At 45.7% G+C, this 15,316-nt stretch overlaps 1 protein-coding gene across 2 annotated transcripts in view; it reads left to right on the top strand.

Annotated features, from left to right (window-relative positions):
• The window catches only part of ABTB2 (ankyrin repeat and BTB domain containing 2), a 199,121-nt gene that overhangs the window by 131,510 nt on the left and 52,295 nt on the right, over positions 1-15,316 (top strand). For both annotated transcript variants that reach the window (XM_003412287.4, XM_064288307.1), the window contains exon 2: positions 11,377-11,523. In XM_003412287.4, the coding sequence (XP_003412335.3) occupies positions 11,377-11,523 (147 nt within the window). The remainder of the gene's footprint in view (positions 1-11,376; positions 11,524-15,316) is intronic.

Here is a 15,316-nt window from a genome sequence, read left to right on the forward strand (position 1 = left end):
ATCAAATCCAGATTGGAGACCCTTCCTGTGGGCTCTTTGTGCTGACTCTAGTATAGCCCTTTTCACACAATATTGACTTGACAGGTTGTCTCAGGGGTCCCCGAGACCACACCAGGTCCCATGATCTCTAGGAGAACTCAGGGGACTCAGCATACAGTCCTACTCACAGCTATGATTCGTTACAGCAAAAGGATACAAATCAGCAAAAGGCACAGGTGCATAGGCCGAAGTCCAGAGGAAACCAGGCACAAGCTTCTGAGTATCCTCTCCCAGCAGAGTCACGCAGAATGCGCTTAATTCCCTCAGCAACGAGTTGTGACACCATGTGTGAAATGTCTTTCGGGGTACTGGTAGGAGTCCAGGGTTTTTATTGGTAGGCACCCCAAATTCCAGACTTCCAGAGGGAAGGAAGATGTTCAGCATAAACCACCATTTTGTACAAACAGTTTAGGGACAATCAGCCACTCTTATTAGGGAATGGTGGAAACCCTCCCAAAATCCGAGTTCCCGGATTCCAGCCAAGCCCCATCCTTACAAGCAGGACTTTCTAAGGATAGCAGTCTCTCAGGCCTGTTGTGTTAATTCTTTTGTGCACAGTAGTATACTTTCTGCCTTCTTCACGAGACTATAAATTTACTAAGGGTAGGTACCCTATCTGGTTTGGTTCTATATCCCCAGAGCATAGCTGCTTCTGGCACATTATTACTAGTTGGCATTGAGTCACTCTGACTTATAGCGAGTCCAGGTGTGTCAGAGTAGAACTGTGCTCCATAGGATTTTTCAAAAGTAGATTGCCAGGGCTTTTCTTCTGAGGCACTGGTGGGTGGACTCGAAACTCTGATCTTTTGGTTAGCAGCTGAGCATATTAACCATTTGCACCACCCAGGGACTCTGGCACATTATTAGGTTATCAATAAATAAGTTGTTGAATAAATGAGCGAGTAGATGAGTGATGAATAAATGGTCAGTTTTCGGTAAGTACAGCATGATTCTTTATGAGTGTGGACCACAGTGGCCTTTAGAAAAATCACAGTGATAGAGTTGCCGTCAGGTCATCCCTTGCACTTAATGATGATGAGAGCTTTTATATGGCAGCTGATACCTTTCCCAAAGCCACCAGCCCTGGAGCTCAGTGAGGCCATTCATAAGAATACCCCTCATTACTACATGCTTACTGTGTGTTAAACATTTTGCTGAGTGAATTTTTTTAATCATCAAGCAATCCTGTGAGGAGCTATTGTAAGGCCTATTACACAGGTAAACAAATTGAGGCTCAGAGAGGTTAAGTAACTAGCTCAAGGTCACACAGCTAGTAAGTGACAGAGCTGGATCTTGAACTTCCGCTCTCTGACTCAGTGCTGTTAAATCATCTGGAGAGACTAGTGGGCAGAGCCCTTTGGAATGGGAACCTAAGCTGACTGCAGTAGGTTGTTTGTTAGAGGGACTCCAGTGCAGTAAATTTCTGACTAATGCACTCATGTTCTATTAATAAATACCTTGGCCAACAGCCCTGGACCTTGGGATGTTTGTACCTTTTTTTTGTAAAACCCCTAAAAGGTGTGACCTGGGCTTGTTATGGGTGCCCTGTCTCATTTTATCCCTTTCTTCATCTCTGTGCTGACACTTGGAAGCCTCACCCACTTCCCTCCTCCTGCTGGAAGTACAGGCCCTTGGGGCATGCTGCTCAGGAATCTCCTGGGACACAAGCTTTGCCTCCTTTCCCACCCCCAGCCCCGCCTGCACCCCACTCCCCAGCAGCAAGGCGCCTTTTTCCACGAGTGGTGATTCCGGCTGTGTGGAGTGAGAACTTTTCCCAACTCTTCCTGATCTCAGATCCCAGTACCTGGCAGCCCACACAAGTAGTGGCAGGTGCAGGAAGTTGAGACCCCTGCTTGGCTGCGTGACAGTCCCACAGGCTGAACATGGTAGGAGCATGGCTGGGCCGAGTGTCAGCAAGATGCTATAGGAAGTCCCCCTGGTGACTGGGCCCCTGACTCACCCTGAGTCACTACCACCTGTGGCCAGGTAAGGAGGCTGGGCCACAGAGGGGCTGGTTCTTGGAATGAGGCATGCAGACAAGATCTCACCTCCTGGTAAATGACAGAGAATGGTTTCTACCTGAGTTTCTTCCACTAGTATCCTTTCCCCTTGTCTTTTTTTTTTTTTTCTTTTCTTTTCTTTTGTGTGAAATTCACACAACATAAAATTAACCATTTTAAAGTGTACAAGTCAGTGACACTTCGTACATTCACAGTATGTGAAGCTGCCACTTCTCTCTAGTTCCAAAGTATTTTCACCGTCCCAAAGGAAACATCATGCCCGTTGAGCAGTCAGTCCTCACGCCTTATCTTTCTTTTAAAGTACTGTTTCTATAAAAACAACTAGTTTTTCCTTTTGTGTACCTTTTTATTTTTAACCTCCATGAGTTCACAAGGGATTTTTTGAAATAATGATTCTGTTTTTATTAAAATCCAAAAAAAAAAAAAAAAAAAGAGAGAGATAAAGCCAATTGCCCTCAAATCAACTTCCACTCATGGTGCCTTATGTGTTTCAAAGTGGACTTGTGCTCCGTAGGGGTTTCAATGGCTGATTTTTTTCAGAAGTAGATTGCTAGGTCTTTCTTCTGAGTTGCCCCTAGACGGAATAAAACTACCAGCCATTCATTTAGCAGCCAAGCGCTTAACCGTTCGTGCCACGCAGGGACTTCCTGTTAAAATATATATGCTCATTATTTAAAAATTTACTCAGTTTAAAAAAGGCTGAAGAATAACAGGAGGAAAGTCACCTAAAATCCTACTACCCAGAAATAACCATTTTTTATATCAGATGACCTCCATTCTAGGCTCTTTATAGGTGACTACTTTTTGTTCTTTTTATAACATGTACTTTTTTCTTTTCTTATTCAAAAATTTAATTTTAGATAAATTATTTTCTGGCATTTTTGAAGTTATGGATATTTTCTTTGTTCAGAAGAAACATTCTGTCACCCTTCCTTTCTCTGAGAATATCACCACCCCGCACCCGTTTCCCTTGTAACAATCACTTTTTACAACGCCAATAAATCATACTCACTGTAAAAAGTTTAGAAAGCATAGTAACTCAAAAAGCATTTTTATAACCCTGCAATAGAGAGAATCCCCCTTACCTTGGTGGCTGTGTGCTGCGTCAGTTAGAGAAAAGGCAGGTATTTTATGGGGCTGACTCTATTCTGTCTCCATCCTTAAGTTCTCTGTTTAGCGTGTGTGTGTGCGCACGCAGGACACATTGGATGTGTGCCTTTATACAAAAGTGATACAGTGTTGCCCTTGACTCACAGCAGTTAGTCTGCTCACCCACTTGGGGGTCAAGGATGGCATATGACAAAGGACATAGACATGGGTGGGTTTTTCTTAAGAGGTGGTAGTTCCTAGGCTCTTGCTTCCTGGGCCAGTCAAGTTCTTGATTTGTTACATCAATACTTTAGACAGGCCACCCAGAATCTCTTAAAAAGTATTCTAAATAAAAGAGAGAACTTTTTCTGCAGGAACAAAGTAGTTCTAATGTTCATGCTCTGCCCTCACTGCCCAGTGTTGTGACCGTTGCTGGTTTTTCCAGGGTTCACATTTAGGTTTAATTTCCTGAAATTGAGCTGGTTGGTTACTCTATTTTACTCTCTCGCTAAGAGAGGAAATGGCAGCGAGCAGACTGCATTTTATTAGATTTTTGCTTCAAAAACATTAAATAGCAATCCGTGATCTACTAGCTTGCTTTTTTTTTTTTTTTTTTTTTTAAATAGACACCCAATAGTTACCTACTGGGTTTTTGACAGAAATGACATTTACCTTAATCCAACGAATCGCCAAAATACCAATGAGACAACATTCCTAGCGAGGATTCCAGGGAAGCTCCCACTGCCTTGTCTGGCTGTCTGAGTTTTATGGTGGCCACCAGGGGCGAATTATCTTAATAGGCAAGGTATGCACAGTGCTTACCTTGCTTTCCAGGTCATCTGTAGTAAACAATTGCACATTTTTTCACCACATCAGAGATTCTGCTTCTCCCCCAATCCCGCAGCACCTTCTTACAGAATCAAAGCCTCGCATCAAGTTTACAATCCCTGACAGGGATGTCTTACTCAATAATCAAAATAAGCATGGGCTTACTAGTACTTACTTACTAATCTGTAGTGACCAATTTTACATGGGTTTCACCATATCAGAGATTAGTAAGTAAGCACAAGTAAGCCCGTGCTTACCTTGTTTACTGGCTAATCTGTCCCCTAGTGGCCCCTTTCTCGCCCTTTGAATGCTTACCCTGCTTGGAGACCCTTTGAGAATTGAGGAGCCAGCCCTGAGGCCAGAGGTCAAAGGTGCTGCTGTCAGCTGGAGGGGAAAGAGGCAGCCCCAACACCAGCTCCCGAAGGCCCAAGACTGTCAAAAGATTCCAAAGGGAGATTAATCTGGTCCGAAATTCAGGGTGAGGTTTGCTTTTTACCACCCTTTTTGGGAGAATTGGGGATGCTGGCATGGAGCGTGTTGGACTCCAGCAGCCTTTGATCTCCCCTGGGTTCTCTGACCCTGTCTCACTGGGCAGTCATAAATGTGCGTTATTATTTTACTGAGCTCCTGGCTCCCTGGGCCTGACTTAACCAGAAGACCTCCTATAACTGGTGGCGGTCTGAGAACTCAGCCAGAGGGAGGTGTTAACCAGAGCTGATTATTATTTGCTTTTAATTTCCTGACCTTAAAAGAAGAAGGGGAAGTGTAGTGCTAATCGGAGTGGTGAGTGGTGAAGGAAGGGTCCTGTCCCTGGGTTCGAGTGGGGAGCCTGGCATCCTTCAGTCTCAACCACAGCCCCTGTGAGAGGCAGTGCACTATGGGGGTAATGAATGCAGCACCAGAGTCCAACAGGCTGGCTTGAGTCCCACTTCTGCCATTTTCTAGCTTCATGAATGTAGGCAAGTGACCCAGCCCATCTAAACATCTGTCCCCCATTGGTAAATGGGGTTACTCACAGTGCCCCTCAGCTAGGGTCTTTGTATGCGTTCAAATGCATGTTTGGTCCAATCCCTGGCATAGAATAGTTAACTCAGTGTATGTTCTCCCACTCCTGTTATTATGAACCCAAGATTAAAACCTGCTTCCCAAACCCAATTTAGAACCTCACTTTTCTTTCTCCCTGTCCCCCAACATCTTCTTCTCACTTAAACTCTTGGGCTTCACAGTATATCATGTTCCATCTTGAGATGGATTCTGTCCAAGAGTTAAGATGAGCTTTCAATTATCCTTGGTGAATCATTTTTACTTGGATAATTGGCAACCAATCAATCAGGCGTATTTCATTCCACTTCCAGATTTTTCCTCTCATTTGCTTCTTCTGCCTCTTGCCTCTACACCCCATCCCCCAACTTCTTGGACTTAGAATGTCTGGAGAAATACGGTTCGGTGAAGTTTTATATTTTTTAGAATCATCTGTCCTTGAACCTCAGTTGGGGTCTCTCTGAAAAAAAAAAAAATTTCCTGCTTCAACTTTTCAGCACTTTGTTTTAGTATGACTAATATACAACAAATGGGCATTCAGTATACGGTATATAAAATTTCCAGATCAGAGAATGGAAACACTCTTAAAAAAAGGGAGGAGGGAGGCTGGATTATATGGGCTATTTGGAAACCGTTCAGTGGAGCAATATAATTTTTATTTTCAGAAGCTTATGGATGGAACCCCACCCAAGCTTTCAGCTCTGCAGAAAACACCATGCCAAGTTTCCTCTCAAGGACAGTAAAACAGTAATCCTCTGCATCCCGGCTTTAATTTCAGAGAAGCAGGACCAGCAGTAGCCTTTGCTGTATTCACATCAGCACCGCTGAGCTGGGTGGCTGGCGGGTCTGGTTCGGGACAGGGGGCGGGGGCAGGGGCAGGAGAGGGTGCTGCGCACTGCCTCTCACACACAAATGTGCAAACAGAGAGAACATTTACTAGTCTGGGGAGAGCTCTGTTAGTGGGTTGTTGAGTTTGGAGGACAGTTATGTTATAGTCTTGATGGCTTTTTGATGAATGATCAGAAAAGCTGAACTGTAAAACTATCCAGTTTTATGCAGAAATGATATCTTCTTTACATTTAAAACTGTATGTGGTGGTGGCGGGGGGTGTTGTTATAGCTCTAAGAGAAACCAGAGGAAATGGTAATAATAGGATTTATTTGTTCTGCTGTCGACAATCCAGAAGTTAAATGGTAGAAGGAAAGGAAAAAAAAAAAATGGCTTTCAGGGGTACACTTCAGTGCTAGAGCACACCCAGGGGTCAGTGGGAGACTAGAATCCCAGTGCTGGAGACCTCAGGGGAAGCCACCAAATCCACACCCATATTTTACAGAGAAGTGAATGAAATCCCCATCAATTTGGACTTTTGGCTCAGCCCTGCTGCTGAAAAACCTGTACTCTGAAAGTCTGGTTCACCAACCAGTGTGCAGTCTGTCTGCTTCTGGCTGGGTGCTGGCCTGGAGAAGACAGGTGCCTCTGCAAGCTGAAACCTGGGTTGAATTCCTGGTTGGCAGCCACCAGTGAGAAGGTGGGCTGCCCTTGTCTTGTGTTCCCCATCTAACTAAATGGCGCCATCTCTGGGCACGGCTGGAGAATCACCTGGGAAGGAACCTGGGAAGGAGAGTGTTGTCCTTCCCCCAGGACTAAAGCCAAGTGAGCAGCATTCACAAAGTAGTTTAGAAAAAGGACCAGGTGTGCTTAGCTTTCTTAACGCCACTGATTTCCTCTGGGGCTCTGGGAACTTTTCCAGTTTTCTGGCAGGATTGTTTTCCTCCCTAAATTTCAGAGAAGGAAAGAAGAATATTACCTTTTTTTTTTTGTGTGCTTTAGATGAAGGTTTACAGAACAAATTAGTTTCTCATTAAACAATTAATACACATTGTTTTGTGGCATTGGTTGCCAACCCTGTGGCATGTCAACACTCCGCTTCTCGACCTTGGGTATCATCTATCTTAACTGTGGAAAGGAGTTTGAATTTCTTCAGAGCATTAAGTCAGAGTGACACAACCAGAGTAAGAAATGGTGGCCTGAACTGAGGTCAAGACAGTATAGATTTTTTGTTGATATTTAGGCTGTAAAAGCCACAAGGCTTGGTGGTCGATTGGTGGGGGAGGGTAGAGTTGATAAGAATGACTCATAGGGTCTCTCACTGGACAACTGGGTGGACCTGGTGTTGCACTCAGGACAGTGGAGCAGGTGGCTTTGGGGAAAGATATAACGAGTTCCGAGATTCAAGAGTTGGACAACCAGAATGAGAAAAGTTAAGCGATGGAAGATTATGGTTTATGGTTCTACATAGAGACTGAGAAATGCAGAGACTCCATGTACAAAGTATATTCGAGTGGAACATTGTTTCAAGAGCAATGCTGGTTTTGTAGAAGAGGTGGGCAAAGGATAACTTGGTCATGCTTACTGCTGCCCACACTGTGATTCACTTCACAGGAACACTAATCTGAGTGATGCTTGCCGGTTTTCTCTGTAACTTTTTACAGAGTTCAGCAGGGATGATTTTGGGCGTCTGTATTAACTAAGACAGGGATAATAGGAGACATTCCAGCACACTTTCTTCCATCGTGACTGAAATAGATCATTTCCCCTAAGGATTTTTTTTTTAACTAAATGGAGGGGGGCGGAATAAACGCCCTTTTTTTCCTTTTTTTAATCCCCTCTTCCAGGATGACCTTGCCTTGGGCCCATATCTTAAGTGTGGGAATTTGTGTGGGGAAAAGAAGGCCTCAGAATGCTGAGAGCATTTAAAGCAAATGTTTTCCATCTCCAGTGAGAATTGCTAAGGAACAAGCTTATGTGGGAGAGGGAAGAATTTAGGAGTGACATAAAGAAAGCTTTCTTAAGGAGCCTATTTGGAAGGCAAGCTATGGGATTGAATTCTGGGAAGATCGGACAGAATAAGAGAAAAAGCCATTTCGGTCTGTAGGGTTTCCTGGGAGGCCTCTAGGGATCCTTGGCAGGAGGTACCTGGAGACCCATTTGAAGGAAAGTCATATTTCTGAATCTTACCTTGAATTTCCTCCTATCAAACCCCAGGCCCAAACTGAACCCCTCTTCTCTCAAATATTGTAGGTGCCACTTAACTCGCTAAAGGACAAGGTGGCCAAAATTAGAATATCATCACATTTCGGCAGTTTGAGAATCATGAGATTGAAGTTCTAGCCCCAGTTCAATTTCTGACCCTTAGTAACCTTGAGCAAGTCACTTAACTTTTTTAGGCTTCAGTTTCCTCATCTGCAAGTTGGATGAGAGTTAATTGTACCTCATGGGGTTTTGAGGGATTAAACGTGGTAATATATATAAAGTGGTTATCACAGGGCCTGACACAGAGGAAGCAGTCAATGAAAGTCAGCTGTGGCCATTGTTATACCGGCCGTTCCAGCTACCTTGTTGGAAGAACAAATTAGTGTGAAGTCTTTAAAAAGTAAAAGGTACTACGCAAAAGCTGTGATGCTATCAGTGAGTATTATTAATAATAGGCTCATAATTACTTTTGCTACAGTATTAAGTGAGAGCCCCTTTGGGTGGTGATGACTGGGAAAATGGGAACAATTATTAATGGAGCTGCCAGCTCCTGTTACTGGATCCATTGACATAATATTTCTCCTTGGGAATCCTTTGACAAATCAGCTGAATTTCCTATTCCCTTGCCCTAAGCACTGTAAATTTGATCCACATGTCCCCAGTGTTGTTTCTGTAGGTTAATAATGGAGAAAAGAGGAGGAGAGGGGCCTGCACTAGGCCTCTGGGTGTGTGTAGAAACTCTCCGAGCTGTTTGGTCTGTCTGTGGGTTTTCTCTTGTCATGGAGTAGTTTTTTCTTCAGTTTCCCTTTTTTAGTGCCTGGAGCCAGTTCCTCCTAATGTGTTTGGTTTCTCTGCTGTCAGGAGGGTTTCTGCTTTAGGGAACGGGGGCCCCCAGCAGGGGGATGGGGGAGACCCCACCATGCCCCCTCCTCCTCCCACAGAAACAAACTTTGAGGAAGTGCTTTGATGCGGTGCTTTCCCGAGTCAGCTCCAGATGTGATGGGAGGGGTAGCTGAAGCTCAGAGGGGTAGGCCCAGCAGCAGCTCTGGGGCAGAGCACTGTGAGGCTGCATGAAGGGGAGGCTCAGGGGAAGGGCAGGCTAGGAGGGCAATATTTATCTTCCTACATACTGACCTTTGACCTATGGAGTGGTCAAAGAACACTGCCAGCACCTGGGCAGGAGTTGGACTGCCACGTGTGTTTACCCCAAGGAAGAGTAACATGCAGGGTTCAGCAAGAGGGTATCCGTGAGTGAAACAGGCAGTATTGGTACATGTATACGCCACCAAATAGGGACAGCTATGGGTAGGCCTTGGTGGTGTTTTCAGCATACTCTGGACTTAGAGAGAGTCCCTGGGTAGTGCAAACAGTTAACATGCCTGGCTACTAACTGAAAGGTTGGCAGTTGGAGCCCACCCAGAGGTGCCTCGGAAGAAAGACCTGGTGGTCTATTTCTGGAAAATCAGCCACTGAAAACCCTATGGAGCACAGTTCTACTCTGACACACATAGGGTCACCATGAGTTGGAGTCAAATCAATGGCAGCTGGTTAAGTATACACATTCTAGAGCCGGTCAGACCTAATTTGAATCCTAGCTCTACCACTTACTTGAGCAAGTTATTCAGACTCTCTGAATATCCCCAGAACCCACTCCTGTGGAGTCAGTTCTGACTCATAGCGACCCTGTAGGACAGAAAAGAACTGCCCCGTTTCCTAGGCTGAAATCTTTACTGGAGAAGATCACCAGGTCTTTTTTCCCTTGGAGCAGCAGGTGGGTTTGAACCGCTGAACTTTCAGGTAGCAGCCGAACGCTAACCATTGCACCACCAGGGCTCCTAAGCGAGGCATAGAGAGGTTACGTAACTTGCCCAAGATTGCACCGTTGGTTAAGTGGCAGAGCGAGAATTACAAACTGAAACGTTCAAGCCCCAAGCCCCTGCCTTAACCACTGTGCTGCATGCCCCGTTGCTATTGTTGTTGTTGCTGAATCTCTCCTGGGCCAGATAGGAAACCCTAACTTAGATTTGGCCACATCCCAGGGGCTCTCCAGTTATCTCAAGGAATTTTAAGAGATTTTCCCAAACATGATAGATTAAATTCCTGTGGGTATTTTTCTTTAAAAAAAAAAAAAAGTGTTAGGGGGTTGGACAAAGTAGATGCAACGATAAAAGAAAGAGCAGATACCAAAATTTGGGAATCCCTGTTCTAGGCTCTGATTGTTACTAAAATCTTGTTGGCCACATAAGTTTGAGAACCAGCATGAAATTCTAAACCTGTCTGATTTCGCTTTTCTGGTGCTTTCTAAGAAGCCACACAGCGAGTGGGAGAAATGTGCAAGCTGTCACCCTCTGGGATTGTTTCTGACAGTTCTGCTTCTCTCTTGTTGAAGTGTTAATGAAAAGCACTAATTGGACTTGGCCAGGAGGTGGGACGCACCCCTTCTTGGTGTCAGAAGGCAGCGCCCCTTTTCTGTGGTTTCCCCCCAGCCTCTTTCTTGACCTAAAGGAGGAGAGAGGGGGCGGTACGGGGAAGTGAGAGGACTCCGAGGGTGATGTGGCCCTTCTGACTCAGCCGTCTCCTGAGCCCTGTGAAGATAAAGCTAGGTCTCCTGGTGATCCTGGAACCTGGGCCAAGTCAGGCACTTTAAACAGTCACTGAATGAAGCAGTGAGTGAGTGAATGAATGAACAAATGAAGGCTTTCTTAGCCCACGAGCCTAAGTAGGCCAGTCCCTTGTGCAGCTCCAAGTCCCTTGTGCAGCTCCAAGAAAGAGCACTCTCAGTGGTATCATCAGGCAATTTGCTGCCATTGCCCAGTATTCTATTCCTGAGAATTATCCATGTTGATGCAGGTAACTCATACTCTTTTATTTACAGTAGTGTAGGAGTTACTGTGTGAAGACATCAACATTCATTCATCGTTCGTTTATTTGTCTCATGAAGGGCATTTAGGCTGCCCCCCACCCCCCACTGTTTTTTTTTTTTGTGTGTGTGCCTGGTACATGGTTACTGCTTAATAAATATTATTGGATGAAAAAGAAAGAGGAAGAGAGAGGCAGAAAGGGAGGAAGAAAGAAGGAAGGTAGGGAGGTAAGTCCGTCTCTGCTTGCTTAAAACCACGGCTACAAGTGAGCCACACCTTACTACTTTGGACCCCATAGCACCATCCTCAGTGAAAGGTCCCATGTCTTCAAGGCTAAAAGAGATTTGCCCGCTGACCTGCTTTCCCAAGAGAAGGGGAGCAGGGCCGAGACCTGGCCATCACCGGTGAGGTCTCGGGAGCTTTTCCTCCTTCCCAAGTGTGACCTATCCACCTTGTTTCCCCAGGTGTACTCTCCCTCCCCGCCTACTTCAGTCCCTACAACGGTGGGTCCCTGGGCCACGATGAGCGGGCCGATGCCTACGCCCAGCTGGAACTCCGGACCCTGGAGCAGTCTCTCCTGGCCACCTGTGTGGGGAGCATCTCAGAGCTGAGTAAGTGTGGCAACCATGTCAAGCCAGGGGGAAGGCAGGGAAGGGGTTGCCTTCTGGATTCTGTTCTCTTCCTCTTAATCCACCCCTTGCCTTCCCTGAAATCTAGATCCTTCTAGGCCAGAGGTGGCGAACTGGGGGCCCACAGACATGTATGGTTTGGCCAGCATGTTGATTTCATCCCACACAGATCTGGATTTCTGGTTTCTCTTGAAAAATCAGTTGATCTAGCAGCATTGTACCTATTCCTCACCTTGCTCCAGACCTTGTTATCTGACAGCTGGCCTACTTCGTTCATTTCATCTGCCTAGCCAAAACCAGTTAGCCAGTTGCCATCAAGTGGATTCCCGACTCATGGTGACCTTATGTGTGTCAGAGTAGAACTATGCTCCACAGGGTTTTCAATGACTGATATTTTGGAAGTAGATAACCAGACCTTTCTTACACGGCACATCTGAGTAGACTCAAACCTCTAACCTTTCAGTTAGCAACTGTGTTAACTGTTTACACCACCCAGGGACTCCACCTGACCAAAAGGCTCTGCATTTACAGCCAATACTTTTTTTTTTTTTTTTTTAAAGAAATTACCCCTGAAACTTCAATATAAAAAAGGAGATAAAAACAGAGCTACTCTGAATGTCTGGGGTCCTAAAAGCTTGTGAGCAGCCGTCTAAGATACTCCACTGGTCCCACCCTGTCTGGAGCAAGGGAGAATGAAGAAAATCAAAGACACAAGGGAAAGATTAGTCCAAAGGACTAATGGACCACAACTACCACAGCCAAGCCAGACGGAGTCCCAACATAACTAGATGGTGCCCAGCTACCACCACCAACTGCTCTAACAGAGATCACAGACAGAGCTGGAAAAAAATGTAGAATAAAATTGTAACTCACAAAAAAAGATCAGACTTACTGGTCTGACAGAGACTGGAGAAACCCCGAGAATATGGTTCCCAGACACCCTTTTAGCTCAGTAATGAAGTCACCCCTAAGGTTCATCCTTCAGCCAAAGATTAGACAGGCCCATAAAACAAAACGAGACTAAATGGGCACACCAGCCCAGGGGCAAGGACTAGAAGGCAAGAGGGGGCAGGCAAGCGGGTAATGGGGAATCCAAGGTCGAGAAGGGGAGAATGGTGACATGTCGTGGGATTGGCAACCAGTGTCACAAAACGATATGCGTACTAATTGTTTAATGAGAAACCAATTTGCTCTGTGAACCTGCACTAAAGTAAAAAAAAAAAGCAGAGCTACTCTGGCTGGAAGAGGGCGTGGTTGGGTGGGTCCTGTCCCTCTTCACTGCTCAGTCCTAGACCTGCAGGGGCCTGGCCATCTCCCAGGACCTCAGTGCTCCGTGGAATACAGTGGAAACCTATTGATCATAGGTCATTACTATTTGACAGCTGCTTCACGAACACATTAGAAGATAAGAAATTCCACCTTTCTTCTGGTCTCTCCCTCTTGTTACCCCAATTATATGAGAAATCGCCCCACACACTCTGCCTCCTTAGTTCTCTCTCATTCTGTCGTGAGACCAGCCGGTGGGCAGTGACATACACCAAGGGTTGTGGCACACAGTATGGGAAGAGACAGAGGGTCACTCCTCTCCAGCCTTCTCCATGTGTGACTTCTTCGCAATTTCTGGGCCCCAAACAGTGATAAACCTTTCTGTTTCTTCAGGACATGGCTTCCTCTCTCCCTCCATTCTTCTTTTGCCTTCCCAGAACAGGAAGTGAGGGTGCCTAGTTCAAGGTCACAGAGCCGTTCCATACTGGGACAAGGAGAGAAAGTGAGATCCGGTTCTCTGTCTCTTGGCTGTATTACAGCAGTCAGGGCTAGCATGGCACCTGGGTCACCAGTCCCCTTTGAGGGGCACTGCAGAAGTGGGCTCCAGGGTGTGGGTAAGTTTCAGCTCCTACCAAATGGACCCTCAGATTGTCTTTGGGGCCACAAAAAGTCAAGGTTTCCTTGGACTCTCCTGCCCTTAGGACTGTAAGGGATGCACTTAGCCCTCTCAATCCACTGGAGAATGCCTTGGTTTTGTTTTGCTTTTTGAGCATTAATTGAGCACTAACTATGTGCATAGCACCATTCGAGGGATATTCACATTACCTCATTCATTCCTCACAACAGCTCGGTGAGGTGTGTCCTAAGAGGAAACCGAGGCTTAGGAAGAAAAATGATTTTCCCAAAGTCAGATCATGTGTCTGGCTTCAGCTACCACACTTTCAATTGCTTAGTGCCATGGGCTTCCTAGATATGGTTAGCAGCCTGGCCACCAGCATCTCAGGGCAGGAGAGGTCAAGATGGGAGTCTGAACTTTGCTTCTTCTCTTGGTGACCTCCTTGCCCATGACAGTTCACAGCCTAGCACAAGGGGAGCAGCACCTCAGCATTGAAAATATTCCTTCAGGGGAATTCTGTCCTTACCGCTTAGCCCAGGAACCAGGTCCTATTGGTTCTATACCTTCTAAAACTCCCCAGAGTTTTAGCATGCCCCCTTTACCACCTCCATTGCTCCCAACTTCACCCAAGCCAGGGCTGTTTAAAACATAGCGGATCATGTCACTCTTCTGCTCAACACCCCACCCCCTTCCCCAATCAGCTGATTCAGTAAATTCCAAAATCCCCACCACAGCCTGAGGTCCAGTGTAAGATCTGGTTTTTCATCCACCACTCTTGTTGACCGCGCTCCAGCCATCCCAGCCTCCTGGCCAAGTCTGCTCCCACTTCATGCAGGGCCCTTGCATTAGCTGTTCCCTCTGCCTGTGACATCCCCCTGCCCAGATACCCAAATAAATTGCTCCTTCACTTCCTTCAAGTCTTTGCCCAAATGGTAACTTATCAGACAGACCTTCCCTGTCAGAATGAGCACCCCACCCTCATTACTCTGTCTCCCTCTTTTGGCTTTGGTTTTATGCAAAAATGCTTGTTATGGATTGAATTGTGTCTCCCAAAAATGTGTGTCAACTTCTCTAGGCCATGATTTCTAGTATTGTGTAGTTGTCCACCATTTTGTGATCTGATATGTATCTTGTGTGTTGTAAATCCTAACCTCTATGATATTAATGAGGCAGAATAGAGACAGTTGTGTTAATGAGACAAGACTCAACCTACAGGATTGGGTTGTATCTTGAGTCAGTCTCTTCTGAGATGTAAAAGAGATAATTGAGCAGAGAAGAGAGGAACCTCACACCATCAACAAAGAAGAGGTGGGAGTGGAGTACATCCTTTGGACCTGGGGTCCCTGCACTGAGAAACTCCTAGGCCAGGGGAAGATTGATGACAAGGACCTTCCCCTGGAGCCAACAGAGACAGAAAGCCTTTCCCAGGAACTGGCACCCTAAATTCAGACTTCTAGCCTCCTAGACTGTGAGAGAATAAGTTTTTATTTGTTAAAGCCATCCATTTGTGGTATTTCAGTTATAGCAGCACTAGGTAACTAATATACCATGGACTGCCAAAAGAACAAACAAATCCATCTTGGAAGAAGTACAACCTGAATGCCCCTTAGAAGCAAGAATGGCGAGACTACATCTCACATACTTTGGACATGTTATCAGGAGGGATCAGTCCCTGGAGAAGGACACCATGCTTGGTAAAGTAGAGGGCCAGCAAAAAAGAGGAAGACCCTCAACAAGATGGATTGACACAGTGGCTGCAACATTGGGCTCAAACATAACAATGATTCTGAGGATGGTGTAGGACCAGGCAGTGTTCCATTCTGTTGTGCACAGGGTTGCTATGAGTCGGAATCAACTCGACAGCACCTAACAACAACAGATAACTAAGACAGC

The sequence above is a fragment of the Loxodonta africana genome, chromosome 7 (genome assembly GCF_030014295.1).
Source record: "Loxodonta africana isolate mLoxAfr1 chromosome 7, mLoxAfr1.hap2, whole genome shotgun sequence".
Lineage (NCBI taxonomy): Eukaryota > Metazoa > Chordata > Mammalia > Proboscidea > Elephantidae > Loxodonta > Loxodonta africana.